Genomic DNA, 21,744 nt, shown 5'->3' on the forward strand with positions numbered 1-21,744 from the left:
TCGCCCTGGACTCCTCCAGTAGTCTCTGAAGTCACTGGAAATCAAATTAATGGAATCTAAGACATGATTCATTTCATCGTAAAGAAGGTGTCTAACATGGGTCAAATGAAACACACTTTAAAATACTTATTTTTCTTCAACTGTAAAAAAAACCAACTAGTATGTCAAGGACAGATTTAGACATTGCAGATATCCAAATCAAAAGAAAAAGAATTCTGCTTCTTGTGATTCAGAATACTTGCCCTTTTTTTTTTTTTTCATTTATGTCTTCACATTTTCATTTCTCTTCTACTGCCTCAGTATATTCTCTTAATGTTATATTTTAAATCTCTAAGCATATCTTAATGCTTTAATCATAATTAAAGCATGCCTTAACTAATACAAGTGGTTCTGTAAGAACTATATGATAGTACCTATACCATTTTATATTAAAGTTACTGATTTTATCATGTAAAGTTGAAAGTCACTGAAATGAAGTTAGGAGATTTACACTGCTGTAAAAGTAGTAGGCTGTAAGAGCCCATCCTACTTCCACAGAATAATATTGCAAATAGTGTTCCCGCTTACTTTAATAGTGCAGTTTAGAACGCGGATGAATCTCCAGTATAAAACAAAGTGAATCAAGATGGAGCTAATGCATCCTTTAACTGATGACAATTTTATTTATATATGCGGACACACATACACAGAGGCACTCCTCTGCATGAGCAGGTTATCAGTCTGTCATTTCTTGTTTATGGTAATGAGTTCACTTTGTTTTAGTTTGTCAACTTTAAACTATCTACAGCTTAATGAATAGATGTAATGAGCCCCATGAAGGTTATTAGGAGCTGAAAGTGTATGCAGAATAAAGCAGTAAGAAATGATGCATGGGCTGTTTGGTTTCATGGCATCTCCAACAACATGAAGATGTAAGATGCTTGTAAAATATTTTGAGATCCTTAGATTAAAGCTGACTTAACCTAAATTAAAGCATGTGGACTTTATATAGGTGATGACGTGTATACACATACAGATAAATATTGATAGGCAAAGCCCTACACAAACTGAATATATGACTGAATCGTGAGTATTCAGGCCAGTAATTATATACTATAGGGATAATATTCTTGAGATAATACATTAAACATATCCCAATGATCAAGTGAAACATAGGATAACTGAATTAGATAGCACTATAACTTCTCAATTTCAAGCTCTTATTTTCTCTGCTACCCAAAGTACATTTCAGTGGTTAATGACAATGCTATATCCAAAGTTTCTCAAAATGCTAGTGTGGTACAGCATGTTTCTGTATGGCAAAGAGCTGCACTTGAAGCAGTATTGCTAGCCAGTCCCAAAAAAATGAGTCAGGGTCCTTTTTCTTCTCTCTGTTATCTTCTCCTCATCTCCAAATCCATGTCTGCCACTTAATCACTGCTACTCCAGTAGTAGAAAGTAGAAAGCTCCAGCCAGTCTTTCACTTTATTCTTCTGCTGTTCTGATCCCTTTAAAGATTTCCATGCAAGTCACTGAGGGAACTTTCTTGAGAAGATTCCCATTAATCACCCAGTAAGCTTGTACATCTGAAAAAAAGAGTTCTACCTTCCTTTTCTTCCTCTCCAAGGTCTAGCAGTTGCATACAAAAATGACCTCAATTCAGGAGCCTGCCTTGGTTACAATTACAAGAGCCTTCTGCATGACTTGAGCTAGCTAATTAAAATTCTCATTAAAGTCTGAGGCATTGAAGCAAAGAGCCAATATATCATTTCTCACCGCTTTACAGTTTATACATTTTCAGCATCTAATAGCCTTCATAGGGATCATTGCATTCATTCATAAGGCTGTAAGTAGTTATATTCTGGCCCATATTTCCAAAAACATCCCTTAAATTTGGCATAATTGCAATGTTCTGGACTCATAAAGCCCATCCAACAAAGTCCTCAGTGTACATGCATATGTGGTTTCTGTTCAGTTAGTTAGTTAAGATGTAGAATTTTCCAGTCACTGAAGATAACTGCTTTTGACTGTTTAGCCCCAGCTTCTGATGCGTGTGATGGCAGGATTCTTCTCTGATGTCTCAAAAGTTACCAAGCTCCTTGTATTGTGTCAGACTAGGAACATGGGGCTCCTCCTCACCTCTGTTGTTCTTTGAGGGGCACCACTTCTTCTTCCAGACATCTTAACCCAAAACGTGTTTTTGCAGGGTGTTGACAAGATATTGCATATTTGAAAATAGCTACCCCTGAGTTTTTATATTTAACAGATAAAAATTAAGCCCACGTATATCCAAATATATGTTGTTTGGTTTTGTGTATATATGTGTGGGAGGAGATGTAGTCTAGAGATCTGTATATAAATGCATCTCCATGAAGAGAGTAATCAGAGGAATAATTTCTTAGTTTTAGAGGCTAACTCAAGTTTAATAGTGAAAATTATTTCTTTTTTCACCTTTCACCTCCGTGGACTTCCAGCCATATCTGCACACAGAACTGTTATACAGTTGTAATGAGAAAGGAATGTAATTTGCAATAGGTGCCCCTCAGAGGGTAGTGACCTCTAAACTAAAGAAAAACTGGTCTCATTTCAAGTGTATCTTACTGTCCTTTTTATTTTTAATATGTTTCTGTGTTTAATGGATTAACAAGGATTGGAAGGCATAGTGAATCTGAAGCTGGTTTTTAAATAAATATTTTCACTTCTTTTCAGTATACATCTGCTCTGACCTATGATGCTGTTCAAGTGATGACAGAAGCTTTCCGTAATTTGCGTAAACAGAGGATTGAGATCTCCAGAAGAGGAAATGCTGGAGATTGTCTTGCAAATCCAGCTGTACCCTGGGGTCATGGTGTAGAAATAGAAAGGGCATTGAAACAGGTAGCTTCCCTGGAGTGAATGCTGGGATGAGTGCATGTGTGAAATTCTCTATGAATGCTTGAAAAGAACCTTCCAGTCTCCTAACATGCCTGGATCTTGCTGGGAATAATGTGGAAGTGAACTCCTCAGGAACATGTCTTATACTAAGATAATATATTGGGTATGGAAGAGAGTCTAAAATGAATGTTTTTGAAATATCAATAATCATTTCTGGAAATACAAAATGCATTTTCTAAAAAGGAATGAAATTAATTCTTCTACCACTTTCATCTTCATCTATATAGGTTCAGGTGGAAGGTCTAACAGGGAATATAAAGTTTGATCAGAATGGAAAGAGAATCAATTTTACAATAAACATCATGGAACTCAAAAGTACTGGTCCTCGGAAGGTAATTTGACTTGTCTTACAGTGTCTTTAAAGGTTTTACCATGCTAAGCAGTGGGTTAAGGTAGGTAATGAAACACTATAGATTAATTAAAGCATGAGTTGTGATAATATTTATTCATAGGTGTATTCTACAATGGTCTTGCAGAACAAAGTAAAAATACATATAATTTCTTTCTAACAAATACAAGTTGTTATTTCTGGTAAGTACTACATAAGAGTATTTTTCTTTCAGTTTTGTGGATTAAACTTTTTGCTTTCTGATTTTAATTGCTAAACGTGAGCCAGTATTTGGGGAAATATGCTTCTGAATGACAAATGCAGAATACAGCTTTTCAGTGATATTTCTTTAAATGTGATTATCTTTCTGCTCTAATTCCAAACCTTTCAGGAAAAGCCAGTTTCTCATGTCTTCCTAATCTGGAGTATTTCATAACCCTTTCAGTCCTACGGTGTGTGATGTTGATACTAAAACCTGTTTATATGTGAATGAAAATGGTATACCTGTATTAGGGAAATTAATGTGAACAAATGTCATTAGTTCGATCTTGTTACTATTTGTTATAGTCTTTAACTACATAAATAGAAATATTTACACTAGTAAATCCATAGCTAAAATAGTTCTCTGTGAGCATAAATCAAGGGCATAGTAATAACATGCTTTAACTTTTCTATGAAAGTTCATATTCACTGGTATTTGTGCATCCTATAAACTCTCTTTAGATTGGATATTGGAGTGAAGTGGACAAAATGGTTGTGAATCCTCTTGATGGCCCTCTCGGAAATGAATCTTCAGGACTAGAGAATAAGACTATTATTGTCACCACTATTTTGGTAATTAACCTCATATTTTGCCAGAAGACAGTCTGTCCTACAGTGATTTGTTTCTCGTCATTATGTTAGTTTAAATATACTGTCGTTTTATTATTTGAGGTTGTGACCTGTTACTTTTTATGATACATAAATAAAATCTGGAAATTAAGGAAATGTGCGTGATTCAGTATGCGGTTTTGTTCTGTAGAAGACAAATGGTCATTGATTGAACATCCTAGAAAGTTAAAATTTTTAGACCTGAAAATAGAAATGACATACCTGCTTTCAAAGGAGAGAACTTTGTCTGAGAGGCAGAACCATAGTGTTAGTTTCAGAGAACGGATTTTGCCAAGCAGGAAAGACACTGGTTCTTGTGCTTCAGAATTGTAGCTGCTATGGATTGGTGAAGTGTAAAAATAAAACATTAGAAGTTGTATTCTAGTTGTCTAGAAAGTAACGTTATGTACTGTCATAGAACAGCATTTTTCTGTAAGTTACACAGCTTCTTTATCAGTTTGGACAAGTCACAGGCTAGCATAGGAATTTCGCCGGATGCAAGAATAGTTCGGTAACAACTGCACAAAGAGGAGATACGTTACTTTAATATGACTTATGACTCATCGCCAGTTTTGCTGATGATAGAACTTTACTGCATAGTTATAGGTGTCTTACCTATGGTTTGCATAGTAACTCAATAAAGATATAGCCTGGAGAGCCTAAAGTGTTTTCCCAGGGAGGGATGTGGTTGTGAAATAGGAAGGAATTTTCTCGTATTAAGACAACAACAAAAGCAACTAAATACCTTTGCCTTCTTCCATCCAAACTGTGTGAGAAAGAAACTGATTTCGGAACTTACTCTTTCTTCTCTGAATGCATAACTCCTGTTAACATTCATGGTCATTATTAACATACTGCTGGGAATCACTATACCTGTAAGTATTGTTATTTGTATATGACTGGAGAATGCAGCTTTAAATGTTATGGACATGTTACATTAATAATTAACAGCTAACATATACGTGGTATGTATGATTCAGATGTTATCTTCTCTTTTTGTTTCACGTGTAAAAGGAAAAATTAATCTATGAAGTGCACAGCTCGTACATCTGTGTCTTTACCAAGTAGCTAAGGCAAGTTCTTTCTGTGCAGGAGTCCCCATACGTCATGATGAAGAAAAATCATGAAATGCTTGAAGGAAATGATCGATACGAGGGCTATTGTGTGGACTTAGCTACAGAAATTGCTAAACACTGTGGATTCAAATATAAGCTGACAATTGTTGGGGATGGCAAGTATGGGGCAAGGGATGCAGACACGAAAATCTGGAATGGGATGGTTGGAGAACTTGTTTATGGGGTAAGAAAATCTTTTATAATAAAGCCATTAAAGATGACTGATGGAAGGAGTGGGATTTGGTTTTGCTTTCTGTGTAGAGTAGAGGAAAATTATCTAATTCCTTTGATAGAGAATTAGTAACTTGAGTTGGCATGAAAAATTTTGAAATTGAAGCATGGAATTAGATTTTAAAATGCAAATTAAATTGGGGAAAGTGAGTGCATATTTCATCCTTCTGACCAGGTGAAAGGCAAAGTACTTTGCTAACACTTTTAAATGTCATAGACTTTTAAAAGGGCATGTGTAAAAAGGGAAGCTTGGAATGTGCCAACCATATGGTTATATGTATTTCAGTAAGAAGAGTTTCAACTAAAACTTTCTGAAATTCTCCATAGGACATTCTTGGTGAAATGAATGTTGCTGGTGTCTCTGCTGTCCTATTTTCCATTTATGAAATGCAATAGAAACTAAACCATTCTTTGCTCTGATCATTGCATTAGCTATTATTTGCTTTATTCTTCCTTTACAGAAAGCTGATATTGCAATTGCTCCATTAACTATAACATTGGTGAGAGAAGAGGTGATTGACTTCTCAAAGCCCTTTATGAGCCTGGGGATATCAATAATGATCAAGAAGCCTCAGAAGTCCAAGCCAGGAGTGTTTTCATTTCTTGATCCATTAGCATATGAAATCTGGATGTGCATTGTTTTTGCCTACATTGGGGTCAGTGTAGTTTTATTCCTGGTCAGCAGATTTAGCCCATACGAGTGGCACACTGAGGAATTTGAAGATGGAAGAGAAACGCAAACTAATGAATCAACTAATGAATTTGGGATATTTAATAGTCTCTGGTTTTCCCTGGGTGCCTTTATGCAGCAAGGATGCGATATTTCGCCAAGGTTGGTTACTCGCCCATTTTAACTTTGTGCATTTTTGGTCTCAGCCGTCTCAGCCAGCGGAGGTTCATGGTGCATATATTTTCACTCTCGGAAAGAAATTAATTAATATGCATTTTCCCTCCCTAAAATCACAAAAGTCCTTGAAATAAAAGCAGTTGTCTGTGACATAGGGTCATGATGTATTTAATTGATACTGTCTTAACATCGATCATACATTTGCTAAGTGAAGTTATATACACCATGCAGAGACTGTAAAATGCATAAGGTTCAAGTCATTCCATGCCTTCTTGGAGGGGTACCGTGTTTTTGCTGCATATTCCCATTTTACAGTTGACAGTGCATATGGTTCACAACAACTGTAATGGGAAAAAAGGGTAACATACCAGTCACGAATTACGCAGGCAGCACTTTCCCTCTAAAACTCACTACATATCGTAACATAGTTATTAACCCACTGTTTTCCCACTGGAGAGTCTTGAACTGAAATAAGTCATGTGATGGTTCTAGTTCCATGTGAATAGTTGCAAAACACTGATGTTTTTCCATGGCCTAGTTTTAGAAAAGTCACAAAGGATATTGCTAAAATGAATTTGAAGGTCTGGTTTATAAATGCTTAATTCCTCATGGATTTTCGCCTGCTTCTATTAAGGACAACTGTAAAGCACTTAAGTTAATTCCTTTGCAGCTCATTAAATATTCTATTTTCCTTGTGCACAAGTGGTTCTAGCCTTGATTCAGCAAAGTGGTAAGTAGGTAGGTAAATAACTACTTGCTGCTTGAAGGAACTATAGTGACCAGTGAAATAGAGCAACTGGGTTTAAGGAAATCAAATCAGAAGAGTTACCTAATTATACTAAGCAATTTAACTTTCTTCTAAACATCCTAAAGTAAGATAGGGAACAGGTCAATTTCTAGAGAGTCTGGTGGCTAGTGTGCAAAATAAATCACACCAAGGGAGTATTTCTTAATATAAGTTGTGCATCCCAAAAGGCAACAGCGGGTTTTCAAGTTGTTCTACTGCGGAAATAGCAGAGCATTTATTGTGTGAGAACTTTAGCAATTCTGTGTAAAGGCTGACATATCACAATGAAATATGCCAGCCTTTATGATGAAAGATAGGACAGATTTGGCATGTAACACCATAAGAATTGTATACAAGAAACGAGACAGTGAAGAGAGAAACAATCATTTCAGGTCATGAGAAGCTGTGTTAATTTCAGTCCTTGGGGGTTTTTGTATTGACTACACTCTTCACAGGTTTAGTTGTCTGCAAAGTCCTCTATTAGCTACAAAATTATTTTTATTGAATCAAGGCCATAGTAGAATAATGATCTTTGTTATTATTATTTTACTGGCTATTAAAGCATGACAGTTGCTGTGCGTGGTTTGATAACTTTTGAAAGGTGATGTAAGAATAATGCTAGTAAATGGTCATCATAAAAGGTGCATGAAACTAATCATTTTGGAGATTCAAGATTTAGTTTCATTGAGGTGTTTAACAGCACTTTATTTCATTACAAACATATTTTTGAGGAAAGCGGTTAGTTTGTATATTATCTGTTTATTATAAAATTAGAAAAGGCTGAAAACACCTCAGTTATTTTTGTTCTTGCACCAAAACCATCACTATGGAATTTGAACTCTCTGCAAATGAATTAGAGCAGATATGAAAAGGGATCTCTTCAGACATCAGCAAAATGTCTTTGTGAAGTTAAGTTTTGCACTATTGCTACTGTCATTTCTCTAATAAAAGTGACAACCACTGTAAGAATTGTAGAGTAGACAAGTAACTAGGGCTTTCTGACTCTGAAATAGAAAGTGGTGCTCAGTAAGACTGGACCACCTGGAAAGTGGTCTGCAGTAGCAGTCCCCATGTTGCCTTGTCGCACAGAAACAATAGGAGAGGATAGGATAGTGATATGATAATGATAACTTAGCAAAGTTTTCCTCATCTTTTTTGAGATGTGAGCGTAGTCTCAGTACTGCCATGTAATACCTTTGTAAGTATAAAGTATAGTGGACAAATTTAGCTAATTGTGCACAGAAATTGTTATTTTAGTATTTAATGATCTGATTAATGAGGTGCTTGTACAATTGTGGGTTCATACTGGCGTATAATTATCAATCTTTAGAAACTTTTTGAAATGTACATAAAAAATAAATTATTTATTTAACTGGGACAGACCTTATGGGAAAATTTTGAACACAAATGAGACTCAAAACAATTTTACTAAAATTTCATGTGGGAGCATAATGTCCAGATTGGCATTGAGCTTATTCTTTTTTTACGAAGTCGGTAGAGACTTTGTTTGCTGACAGATCATGGGCTTTTGAATATTACTATAATTTATAGCAGATGTCATCAATGCAATATAAAGTGCCATAAAATCAGCAGTTATTAAATACAGATTGTCAAAGATTTTACCTTGCAAATATATATTTATCATATAATTCAATCTTTTAATTGTAGAATTATTTTGTACTCAGATCACCTCCATGTCAAAGTAAGTATATAAGATTTTTTCAAAGGTGGCAGAAGGCATATTTGCAGAATACATCCCAGTTTAGAAGAAACTTAAAATAATTTCTTTTCTATGGTCCTTTTTAATAACATATTTTGGACCTTATATGACTTGATTTTCATATAGGAGAGAGTGAATTCATGAGTCCGTTGTGACATGGAATAAGTCTTTTCACGTCTGGATTATCACAGAGATTTTTTACAATAGCAATTAGTAAAAATAATTTGTCCAGAATTGGTTCTGTTTACTTTTGTTCCCAGTTTAATAAATCAGCTTTACATAACTATCATGTTTTAATGTGTATATATATATATAAAGTTATATCTATCAATATATCTATATAAATATTTTGTCAGAATTAGTTTGAAATCTCATTCACAATACAGTAAGATGGGTAAGTGATTTGTAATTTGTTTACTTAATAGATAGAGGAGACATATCAAGACATACCTAAGCTACTGCAGTGCCTTAGTACTAGACTTTCAACTACATGCACATTTCTGCCAAATAATTAAGGACATCTCCAAAGGTTATGTACTCCTTCCTATAATGTCTTGTTTGGAAACAAAGTAGTAAGTAATTTCAAAGTTTAAAGGATCATTAAAAAAATGTCAAGTTTGACAATAATGGCAGTATCAATAATTCTCTTCTGTTAGTTTTCTAGTATTGAAAATCATTGAATTTCTCTAGTTGTGTGCTCTATACTGTTTCATATATTTTCTTGAGTTCTCTTTTCTTCTCTCTTCTTGAGCAGGAGATGCAAAACAAAGATCCATAAGAGCCCACCTGCTGCAGTTAAAAACATCAGATTATTTTAAAATATTAAACTTTCTTCACCATTTTTCTGTATTATCACTGATTGTTTCATGTCCAGTCCTCAGTTTGTTAAATGCTTGTATCTTTCAAAAGTTGTGTGCACTTTTTAGTTTATGGATATTCCCTGGGCCAGTTTTTATTGCAAATAATGCTATTTGTTTCTCAGTATAGATTTTCCACAGCAGCATAAGTTGTTGTTTTGTGGAAATCAGTCTTTGTCTGAATGTCTTAGGAAAATAAGCAAGCTAAAGGCACTTAATTTTTAAGTGCATACTGGTTTATCTGAAAGCACTGTTTCACTGATTTTGTTTGATCCTCTTCATAATGTCACACAAATTCACTTCAGAGGGAGCAACAAACTTATGTGTTAAATATAGCAGATTACGATGGGAGCAGTTTCCTTTCAGGGTGTTCAGGACTTTGAAGAACTGGATCACTAAATTCTCCCTAAAGTAAATTCTGGAGTCCTGATTTCAGCAAAGTCCAGGAGATATAGTGGAGTATGCATTGATTCCCATCTGATTAGCATGCAGAGCTGCACTATGAGATAGCCTGAAATGCTTCCCTATAGTATAATGCATCATTTGCATAAAACTGATAACATGTGTTCCTTTTTAGGACTTTCATTTCACTTTACAAATCCATTTCATACTTGTTATTAGATCCCTGTCTGGGCGCATTGTTGGAGGTGTGTGGTGGTTCTTTACCCTCATCATAATCTCATCCTACACGGCTAACTTAGCTGCCTTCCTGACGGTTGAGAGGATGGTGTCTCCCATTGAAAGTGCAGAGGATCTTTCCAAGCAAACAGAAATTGCTTATGGGACATTAGATTCTGGCTCCACTAAAGAGTTTTTTAGGGTAAGAATTTCTACTTTTTAGATTTCTTTTTTGTTTTAAATAGGTCTTCGCTCATGTAAATGTATTTTCCTTAGGCTTTATTAAAAGGTTGCTATAAAAATGTGATATGTGCAGCCTAACTCACAAGTATAAGTGGTTTTGTTTAGCCATTATCCTTACATTTTATTATCTATATATAAATATAAGGGTCGTGTTATAAATATGCAAGGCAAAAGTGGCTGCAAGGTATTACCTAAAAACTATTCCACTGCAAAGTAAAAAACAAGATATGTTCAGAGAAGGGAGCTGATGTCATTCATCTAAGCTGTAAGACAGGAGCTAATGATTATAAACAAGGCTGTTTAATATCTGTGCTATATTTTAGGTAGTGAATAGGGACATAGGAAGGTGCACAGTCATGTTTTAATATCTGTTTCACATGATTTTTCAAGCTTGCAGATGGGGAATGGGATACAACCCTGTTGGCTGCTGTAATAAATCCATGCCTGCTTTTGAAAACAGTTACTATTTGTATTTGCACTACAGTAACGCCTTGGAAGCCTGTCAGTCCTCACCTTCTACCTCTGTGTATTTCAGTTTTAAAAAATGCATGAGACTTCCAATGTGTGAGTCTCAGGCTGCCCTTGAGACACCAGCTAACATGCTGAAATCCATCCAGCAAATGAGTGAGACACTAAGCGTGCTGGGAAAAACACCGTGACTGTTTTGCCTTGTCTGTGTGTCTCTCTCCCTGTAAGATGGAAGTGGATCTGACGTGCTACAAACACGAAAAACCTGTTGTTTTCATGTTTCTCAACAAAATGTATTTTAAAATAGTTATAAACATTATGTTTACATTTCAAACATAGCCTGCCATGAAAGTAAAATGAAACAAGTTCTCACAAATATTTTTTATGTACTGTATAGTTAGAGCAGTAGCTGCGAGATTATGGTTTTCACTGGATACTGTACTGCATACTTAGCGGGTAACGTACTAAATAGGAACCATACTTGTTTCAACTGTAAAAAAGCATTCTTTTCTAATTTTGATGATAGGTCCAGTAATAAGACCTGCTGATGATTGCATTCCTGTTGCCTAAACCAAAACTAACATCAGGTGTGTAAGCTAGTAAAAATGAGATCTGGTTTGTGCTAAGTGTTTAGAAGCATTTAGAAGGATACAAGCACGTTTCTGGTTTTGTGAGCATAAACCTTTTAGATCACAGCTATACTGGGGATTGAATGTGAACTAAAAGTAGGTCAGTTCTTTTGAATAGTTTAGAGGTTTTTAGGCTTTTTAGGTTTTTAGGCAAAAAACATTTGTACGTGCATACATCGGTATGTAGGTTTTGTGCTCCTAGCACATACATACATCTTTCCAATTACACTTTTACACAACTAGTGTTTCTGGTGATTACTTGAGCATTAATAACATATTTTTGTAAAAATCAGGTGGAGGCTTTGTGAGGGCATATTCTTCACCTTTTGTTAAGTTAGCTTTGGCTCTGCACAAACAAAGCTATAATGATCTCTGGAAATTTCTTCTCAGCAATTTCTATCACAAACAAGTTGGTGCACTGTGTGTAATGCAACTTCTTAGCCTGATGGCTCTATCTACTATTTGCTAAAAATCACTTAAACTTGCCCAGTTATTTTTCAAGAAATAACAGCTGTCAGAATTTCTTTCTAGGAGACCTGAAACTCAAGTTTCAAGAATGAAACTCTCTCTGCTGAAGGCAATGTGCAGGCAGTCTCTAGCACTAAGGAGACTAAGATTTCATCCAGAATATTTCTGTACGGTGACTGGATTGGAGTGGATGTGTGATTTTTAGACAACCTGAAATTAGGACTCAAATTCTTTGAACAGCTGAAAACAACTTGGGTATTTTTCTAGCAGCAAGCGAAAATGGACTGGCTTTTTCTCTGACACTGTCATGAATGAAAAGAAACATTTGGGGTTTTTTCACAGTTAGTCTGTTCTCTCTTCAAGAAGTGGCATTATTTGTGAGTTTGTTTTCTATTGTTCGAATGTATGCTGGACCTAAATCTTCAGTAGTAGAGCCCTAATTCCTGGAACAGCACAAAATTAGGGATTGTTATATACTGGGGATGAAAACAGTAAACTGAATATTCTTTGCTACTAAAACATGTTTTCTGATAATACTTTACATAAATGAAAAAGAGGTGTTTCTCAGCATTTTCCAAAAAGGAATTCTCAGCAATAAGCTAGATGGTGAAAGTTAGCTGAAAAATCCTATCCTGAATCACTGAATATGTGTATGCGATCTTAATTGAAAGAGGTGGGTTCAAGTCTTTGTCCAGCTTCTATGACTGCGTAAATGACATGAACTCATTAAGATGTTACGTTAGCCTGGGTATGTGAAGGATGTCACATTAGCTTGTTTTCTGTTTTGTTTTAGGCTTATAATATTTCAGCCACCTACAGTAGGTACATACTAGTTCATGTCTGCAATGGCTGTGGCTTCAGTGGCTACCATGGTGAATAGAGTAATCCAGATATAGGTTAGAGAAACCCAGGTAGAGGAAAGATAGTGGCTCACCACACACCCTGCAGACAGTATCAGAGTAGGTGTACAAGCTCGTCCGTATCACTTGACTTGGAGATAACAGCCTTGGCACTCATGACAAAAGATGTATTGCCTTTGCACTTCACCCTGTTTTAGGTACATACTCCCTAGCTTGAACAGTAGTACCGACTAGTAGGAGATATTCTTGTCAACAGTGAGTAGAGCGTTGGTTGGCACTGAATTAAGAAACATAACCAAGAAAAAGGGATGAAAAGGCATTGTACTCTAGTGTTCCTACTGCTGCTTTAAGATGAGAAGCAGAAGCTTGGTACATCCTGCATAGAAAATATCAGTGCAGAAATAATGCGTTTAACAGTATTTTTAAAAAAAAAAAAAAAAGAAGAAAAAGGTAATGACAGAGCTTTGCTGAGCAGTAAACATCAGCAGGAAACTATTACTTCTTAGTAATAATGCTATAGATACCTGACGGATTTGCCATTGAAGAAAAATTGTGTATCTCGATTATATATTTGTAAATATCAGAATGTGTAGTAGTTTTCCTCAGGAGATCTCAAAGTTGCTACTAGCAGAATTGCAAGTACGATCCAAGTGTTCAGAGTTCTGTTTCACTGATTTGGGATACTTACCACTTCTGATGCTTACTTGCACCCCTGTCTTAGCGATAGTGCTTTTAGAGTTCTTAGTGCAACTGAAAGCCTAAACAAAGATAGATGATAGTGCATTGCTGTGGCATTTTCTCTTGGGTTTACAACCTGAAGTAATGGGCAAAACATTGAAGAAAATGTGCGTGGCTGTGGTTTTCCAGAAGTGCATAATTTTTCTCAAATCAGGAGTGGATTGTAGTGGGGAGAATGTGAATAGGACTGCAATCACAGCTTGGAAGATCCAGGAGTCATTTCAGTTGATCTTGTACAGGCACAGCATCTCTGTAATTGTCAGATCGCACATGCTACTTGATGGAGCGGTAAATGGTGGGGCAGTGGAATTTCATCACTCTTGGTACGTACTATTGACACTATCCACAGTCACACAGTGTTTTTACCCTCAGTGATTTACCAGCAGCTGCTGTAAATGCAGTTGATGCATGCATTAGCCAAGACACACAGTTGAACTTCGGAGGGAAAAAAATGTCCACTAACCCAAGAAGACAGACTACTGCTCACCTAACACTGCAGAAATTAATTTTAAAGCATTGTGTCTATGTATTAACTCCTGAAGTTGCCTTTCTTACTTTCATGGGCCACGGCACTGGAAGAAAGAAACAAAGTACAACTGCGTAAGTATGCAAGCTTAACATTCACTGGAACATTTCCATGCTTTCCACCTGCTTGAAGGCATATTGAAAATTAATATCCAAGTGAAACAAAGAGAACAAAAGCTAATTAGTTTTAAAATTCAGTCATGTTTTTGCTGTATGCCTAGCTCTATTCATGAAAAATATGTACAAACCTGATAGACAAATTAAATCAATCATGCTACCTATTTTTCCACTTTAAAAGATGAATTGTAACTTGTCCCATGTGTAAGGTAAGAAGGCATCTCAAAAAGAAAAAATTATGTGCAGAGCAAAAATTAGACTAATTTACATTGTCTCTGTCTGCATTAGTTTTTATTGAGAATCTTTTTATATGTATCTATTTTTGAACGAACAGCGTGACATGAACAGACCAATCTGTTTTGTTCTAACTGTTCTGGTGGCCTTTAAGAGTAGATCCTCTGCCAAAGAAAAGCAAGCAGAACTGCTCCGTAACAAAGAAGTATTCTTTAGCTTTCACTGAAAAGACTATGCAAGAGTTGCTTATTCTTGCTTAAGAGGCAAGAGTTCCAGAATGAAAAGTTGGGCATGGGAAAAATTCCGGAAGGATGATAATCCTTGCTGTCCTATAAAGAAATCCTCTTCTGCAGTGAAAAGCCAGCAACAAACATACGAAGAGCTGACAAGACCCCTTGAGTAATTTCTTCTGCAAAAGTGTTGTCTGTTGGGAGGCAAAGTAAATTTGGCCTGAATATTAGTAGTACTGTCTTTTCTGTGGATCTTCAACACGGTCGAGTGCCTCTAGATTTATGAGTGCTTTGAAATATTTTTTTAATTTATGAAGGTATTTAAATTGATGATTGTATTACAAGAGGTTATGCAAAAAGAGAGAAAGCATACAGCAGTCTGTCTATGAATCTCAATCTGTTTTGAGGCTCATCAAGATATTCAAGCCTATAAAAAAACCCCACAGGAAGTATCTAAAACCGGTGAGAAGAGAAGAAACACTCTAATTTTTTAAAATTAAATTGAGGTAAAAAATTATAAATCATACCTTGGACTCAGTATATGAAGTTTGAGATGTAGAAGAATTATACAACGTGTTTCCAGAGTTAAATTTTGACTAGCTCCACAAAAGCCTTTGAGAGGCAAAGGAGACAAAAGACTCAGTTATGAAATCTCTAACTTTTCCCACGGACCCTACTCAGTACCTTAAGAGGCAGGAACTATAGGACTGGCATTTCATGAATCAGTGAAGGAGATATGATTAGAGAGTATGGGTTTGGCTTTTTAAGTTTGACAGATAAAAAAGGTATGTAGCTGAAATGCTGAGGAGAGGTGGATCTGAGCACTGAGATAATGGAAAGACTGCCCTTTGCATTCCCATCCTTTTTTGTGGTCTAGAGGGTTCAAGTGATTAATTTTCAGTTGTTGTCTTGTTTTTCGAGGTCCTTACATCTGGGCAACGCACAAAAGAATTGATTTAGGCCATTGCAAAAGTCATTTTAGAAGAAAGAATGTAGTAATCAACATCCTTTTTTTTCCTCAGAGCATCTCTGTTATTTTCCAGGTTTCATTTTTTTCTCTCTCTGCATTACCCCATTTGACAGACATTACTGTCTTTTGTAGACAGTTCAGTGAGCCTAGTGACCAAAACACTGTGGTGATTCAGAAATCTTGTTACATATATTACTCAGAAAGCTTAATTTCAAATTAGTATTTGCATAATATTTATTAAAAATAAAATTTAGTCCTTTCTAATTGAATTTTCCTTCCTTGTTTGTAAGGACAAATTGTGTCTGATGAAAGAATCATGTTATTCCTTGATCTTCTCTTCAAAGTTTTCATCAAGTTTTCTTAGATGTTCTAATCAAAGTATCCTGTGTGGTAGGTAATTTTGTGCTGGGCCCAAATGAATTTGCTGCAGTACAGTTTGAAGATTCTCTGGTATTGTGTAATTTATTTTTTAAATTGATACACTCTAAAATAAGTATACATAAGTATAAGTTCTGTTTGCACTGCTCCTAGGGGCAGATCATTCCATAATACGGCTCTTGTTGTGGTTAGAAATGTTCTTTTATTTTCTGGCCTAAGTGTATTTATAACTAGTTTATCCTCAGTTGTTACAGTACATGAATAATTATTACATAGTTGTTTTTTTTTCTCAGTGTTTATTTTCCTGATGCATTAATACAGAGCAAGTATGTTTTTTTCTAAGCTTTCATTTGTATCAACAAAACTATACTTATTCTTGATTTCCAAGCAAGGCATTTTGATGCCCAATCATCTAATAGCTCTTCTGTGTGTGTGTCTGTCTGTCGTAGTTTGAATTAATTGTTCCTGAACGTGTGTGAACAGAAGTGTACACTGTATGCCATCTCAGATCTCAGCAACGCTTTGTATGAAGGCATTAGTATTTCTTTTTCTCCCAATTGTGTCACAGTGTTTGCTGGTAATCATTTTGATCATAGTGATAGATTAGCCTTTCTTGTCTTCTGTTTTTATCCAGCTGAAGGTCTTCCATTTTGTTGCAGTTAATTCTTGTTGGTCCCAATATGCTGGACCACGCTTTTGAACTAGAAAGTTTAATTGCATTTCTATCATTCTAGTGCTCAGAATTTTCCACTTCTCATATATAACAAACAAATAATTTCCCATTGTCTGGCTTGATGTGTTTTGATATCCCAATTTCCTTTCCTACAAATCCTGATAATTTTTGTATTCAAATGTTTTCACTCTAAAATGTCATCTGAAGCTGTGTATGCCATCCAGTACTTCAGACCAAAAGAGCTGCAGTTGCTTTGAATGCTTTTTCATTCTTGTTAAGTCCAGCCAGTATGTTTATCATTCTAGACTCTGGTAGTAGCACCTGTAGTTCACTACAGAATCTGTGATTGCTTGAGCAAGTGCTTTTGTGTTTTGGGATTTAGGTTATCCTCCCTTTCCCAGTATGGGTGCAATGAGCTATTTGTGTTTTGCATCCATCTTGTTTTGATCATTTCTGTTTCTGTACCCTCATTCCTATTACTTATTCTTCCTTTACGTTAATCTCATCAAAAACAAAGCTAAAGTATACATTTAGATTATGGTCGTATGTGTGGATTGTCTCTGTTCTCTGTGTTTCTTCCTGCCACACCACAGATACACTTTTCCTTTCTCCCATTCTTTTTCACTTTTGAAGTTTGAAAACCTGCTGCTGTTTGCTTTTTTTTTTTTTTCAGTTCAGTTCATACTACATACTGTTTCCTTTATGTTCTCACGTTTCCCCTGCTGAAATCTGTATGAAAGCTGTAGTAGTAGATACTGCAACATGGCTGTAGTACAGCTGTCCCTGTATCAGTAAGTTTATTGCACTAAAGTTAGCTCTAGGAGTGACAGTGGATTTTCGTTGTGACCAGCACTTCAAAAAGAACAGAAGGATTTGGGTCATCATTGTCGAAATTAGTTTGTGTGACATTTACCTGAGTTTTTCATGACATTAAATTGAAATAGTCTGCTTTGATTTTATGAATGTGCTGAATGATGTGGAGAAGTTTAGATTCTGTTGAAACTGAAATTAGTAAGTCTCAGAGGAGGGGTCATTTCAGCAAGTATTTTAACAGCAGTTAAATGGTCTTGAAACTTTTAACACTAACATCCCTGTACAAGACAAGCCTTCTTGAACACTGAACTCATTAAATCACATGAAGAATATGATGATGACATAAGGTCCTTGTCTTGCACATTCATAGTGTTGTCTCATGTCTGTCTTCTCAGAGAAAATTATTTTAAGTAGGCTTTTGAGGAATAAGTTCCTGAGAGAGATTGGTTTACAATTTTTACTAATAAGACCAAATATATTAAAGGTATTTTAAGTAGCTCAATTAAGTAATGGAAACTGGAAAGCCATAAAACTGCATCTTAAGAACATGTAATGAATTTTTACCAGTACTGAATAAAATTGTCAATATATTACAAAATTTAGACCTTTCATTCAGTTTAAGTATTCAACCAGTATAAACAAGTTTAAGTATTTTAAAGTACTTAATCTTGAGTTATTTAAAGAGTGAGAAACTAGCTTTGTCCTTTTCTGTGTTTTTTGGATGTATGAATAATTGATTGTGTAAATTGGCAAGATTCATTTGTTACACTTTCTAGCTACTGGTGACAATACCAGTTCATGTCCTTTTATTCAGTATGGAAAGTCAACAAGATAGTTACACAAACCATATTTGACAATTAAAGTTCTGCTCCAGCAGTGCAAGATCATCGTCTAGTAGAATGATGTAGTCTGAGGAACTATTTCTATCAATGACAATACTAATTACGGCACCCCATTTTAAGCATAATAGGTCTTTGAATGACGAAATGGAAAAGTTATCTGATGACCTACAAAATACAGTTAATTAATTTGATAAAGCTTTGCATAATTTAATTTCCTAATGAGTTTCTTAATGAAGGCAGTATTTTACATTTAGATGGAATGTGTACTTTGTAATAATAATAATTTTCATAGTCATGATGCCCAGTGGTGACATGATATTAAAAAAAAAAAGTGGAGGGTTATCGGTTATTGTATTTTCATAGAAGTGGTAAATAGTGGGGAATATTAGGGTCCTGTACTGTCACATTGGTGTTGATTGTAGTACCAAAGTTATGATTAGCTTTTAACATTTCATATATACACTGAAGTGTCATCTTGCAATAGCAATGAACCACGGTAATTGAGAGCAGTGCGGACTATTTCCGTATTCTTGTAGTCAAATAATATAGCAATCTACAATGGTTCCATGGTTTGGATCGCATGATAAAAAGTGGTGGGGTGTTTTTATGGAGCACTGCTGTCCTTTTAGATTTTTGGTGCCATTAAAGAAAGAGTATATAAGGAAGAGATGTGAAAGCCCAAGTTGCACACAGGGCATCCTCCATTCACAAGAAGTCTGTTTCCTCATGGTTTAGTCTGCCGTTGCTGATGACTGCATGCTTTTCCAAGTGCAGTTAAAGCAGATGAAGAAGATCGTTTGCATAGGAATAAAATATATGGTCAACTATAGCACTGGGCAGATTTAAATACGAATGTAATGTGCTTTTTTTTTTTTTCCCCAGAATGTATTTGAATTAGGGTATATATTTGAATTGGGATAAGTGTACATGCTTTTGTTAACTGTCAGATAATGTTGGCTTTATGAGTGAGTGGGTGAGTGTGAACAGAATGCTAGATGAAGGTCTCTTAACACTGCCCTTTTCTACACCCTTTAGCTCTACCTTTCAAATAAAAGACAAATTCTGAAAACAAAATAATGAAGGAAATAAAATGGCACAGTTCTGAAAACAGAATACATCACTAAATATATTGTGTACCAATATAAACAAAACCCTTAGAAGACACAGGTATACCCTAGAGAGTGGCTCATTGCTGCTCTCATTTTTTGAGTCTGGACTACGTCAAGGACTAGATAGAGATCAAGACTCTGAGCTGTGTGAATTCCAACGTGATGTTTTCAGTGTTGATGGCTGCAGAGGACTGTGCAGTCACAGCAAATTCCGAGTGATATTTTCTGGTGACGTTTTTCAATACAGATTTTTATTTCCACGGTTGCTGGGTCAGGTATTCCTACATTCATTGATACAGCAAGGACCCCGTGAGCCATCTAGTGGGAGGTTTCTTCTTAACGCTTGACCATTTGGGAAATCTGTTCCTTCCGGCTTTTCCCATTCAGCCGTCCAGCACCAGCCCCTCCATCTGTCATGGAACTTGCCTCGTCCTTTCCACTTACCTGTTGTGATCAGGTTTCTGTGAAGTGCCAATGGGAAATGAGGAGCTGCATTTTATTGAGGTTGAATGGCAAAAGCGGAACAGACCTTGCTAGACCTCTGTTGCTGGATATATGACAAAACCTGTAGAAAGTAATTTTAATAAACCAGGAAACAATGGAATAACAAAAGGCAGATAGATCAGTTTATGAACCTGTTCATGACAGTGACCTAACTGGAATAAAGAATGCTTATTTATTTAGTATTTGAATGTTTGTACAAGAAGAAAATAATGTTTTAAGTGTCAGCATAACCTCGTCTTTTCTACAACATGGGATCCAAGTGCCTTCTAAGGAAAGTTGTAGTGTCAGGCACCTGGATGTTTCTTGTCTGCTTTGGGTTGAACTGAACCATGTAGGACAGCTCTAAGCCAGCTTTAAGTTTCCCCCTTTATAAAGCAAGCCTATGGTAATTCATGAAGTATCACTGTAACCGTTTTTATAACGCTGCTGGAAGCTTGATGACCCTTGCTTAGTTTGCAGTGGTAAATCCCATGCAGCAAGCTGGATGTATGCTGCCAAATGAATGCTGACCTGTGGTAGGAATGGGATGGAGCATCTGGGTTTAATTAGAGAGTAAGTTTAGAAAATGAGATTTCAGGGAAGATTGAGCTCCTTTATATGAGGCCAGGGACTTTCAAGTCCAAGCCTGAGTGGGCTAAGGAAGGAGGCGACTGAGCACCCTGCAGAGATAAACACTGGTAGCGCTGCTTCCAGGGAAGTGAGGAACAGCAGCAGGACTTGGGAAACAGATGATAGAAAGCTATGCACTTAGGATTTAGACTTTCTTTATGATGGAGTCTCTCAGACATTAAATGGCCTGACTGACTTGCATCTGCAGGTGGGAGTCTTTTTCAGGCATGGAATGCCATTTGCTATCTGTTAGATGCACTTGCCTGTATCTATGTATGTATCAGGTAAATTATAGGCAGAGCAAGTGCAATATGGGATTTTTGCTGATAGCTTATAGTACACAGTGATAGTTTACTTTGTGAACTAGCTTTTCAAAAATGGTGCAGTATACCATTTTTTAGGATTCCCCTAGTTTTTAGGATCATATTTTTTAGGCTCTTAGATGGAACAAGAACAGTGCATATGCAATAGGGCAGATGTTCCAAGATTCTGAGAAACCCACTGTGCTTTCAGTGCACAGTTATTTTTCTCAGTCATTCTGGTCATGCTGAGTATATCCAATCCATTGACATTGATGGGTATACTGAGTATGTTTAGATCAACAGATCAGAATATGCAACAACTAATCTGCAGGGGAACTTCCAAAAAGCCAGCTGTGCCAATGTACATGTAGATTCTGGTAATAGTTGGAATATTTAGATGTTAGAAAACTTTCTGTGGTTCTCAGTACTGCCAGAACGTTTAATACTAGTAGACGTACAGAGAGCATGGAGAAATCTGAGCCTCAAAATCTTCCTAGACTACGTTTCTGGACAAGAAATAAGGGTAAGTCTGGGAAAATGATAATGCAGTACTACAAGAAGAGTGAAGCCTTGGGAAATAGTGAGGGCATTACTGATGCCTTTATGCTTGATTCATTTATTTTTACAATGGCATGATTATAGATGTTATATTTATAGCAGAATAGCAGAAGTGTATGTTACAAGATGTCTCTAGTAGAGAAGTGCTTCTGATGATACATTTTATCATAGTACAGATTTGGTATAGT

At 36.0% G+C, this 21,744-nt stretch overlaps 1 protein-coding gene across 2 annotated transcripts in view; it reads left to right on the forward strand.

Annotated features, from left to right (window-relative positions):
• GRIA2 (glutamate ionotropic receptor AMPA type subunit 2) overlaps nucleotides 1-21,744 on the forward strand; it is a gene marked incomplete at both ends in the record, with an annotated part of 92,436 nt that overhangs the window by 66,603 nt on the left and 4,089 nt on the right. For both annotated transcript variants that reach the window (XM_082316559.1, XM_082316560.1), the window contains 6 exons: nucleotides 2,689-2,856; nucleotides 3,141-3,245; nucleotides 3,965-4,075; nucleotides 5,204-5,410; nucleotides 5,919-6,289; nucleotides 10,290-10,488. In XM_082316559.1, the coding sequence (XP_082172685.1) occupies nucleotides 2,689-2,856; nucleotides 3,141-3,245; nucleotides 3,965-4,075; nucleotides 5,204-5,410; nucleotides 5,919-6,289; nucleotides 10,290-10,488 (1,161 nt within the window). The remainder of the gene's footprint in view (nucleotides 1-2,688; nucleotides 2,857-3,140; nucleotides 3,246-3,964; nucleotides 4,076-5,203; nucleotides 5,411-5,918; nucleotides 6,290-10,289; nucleotides 10,489-21,744) is intronic.

The sequence above is a fragment of the Platalea leucorodia genome (genome assembly GCF_965183815.1).
Source record: "Platalea leucorodia genome assembly, chromosome: 6".
In the NCBI taxonomy this organism is placed as follows: domain Eukaryota; kingdom Metazoa; phylum Chordata; class Aves; order Pelecaniformes; family Threskiornithidae; genus Platalea; species Platalea leucorodia.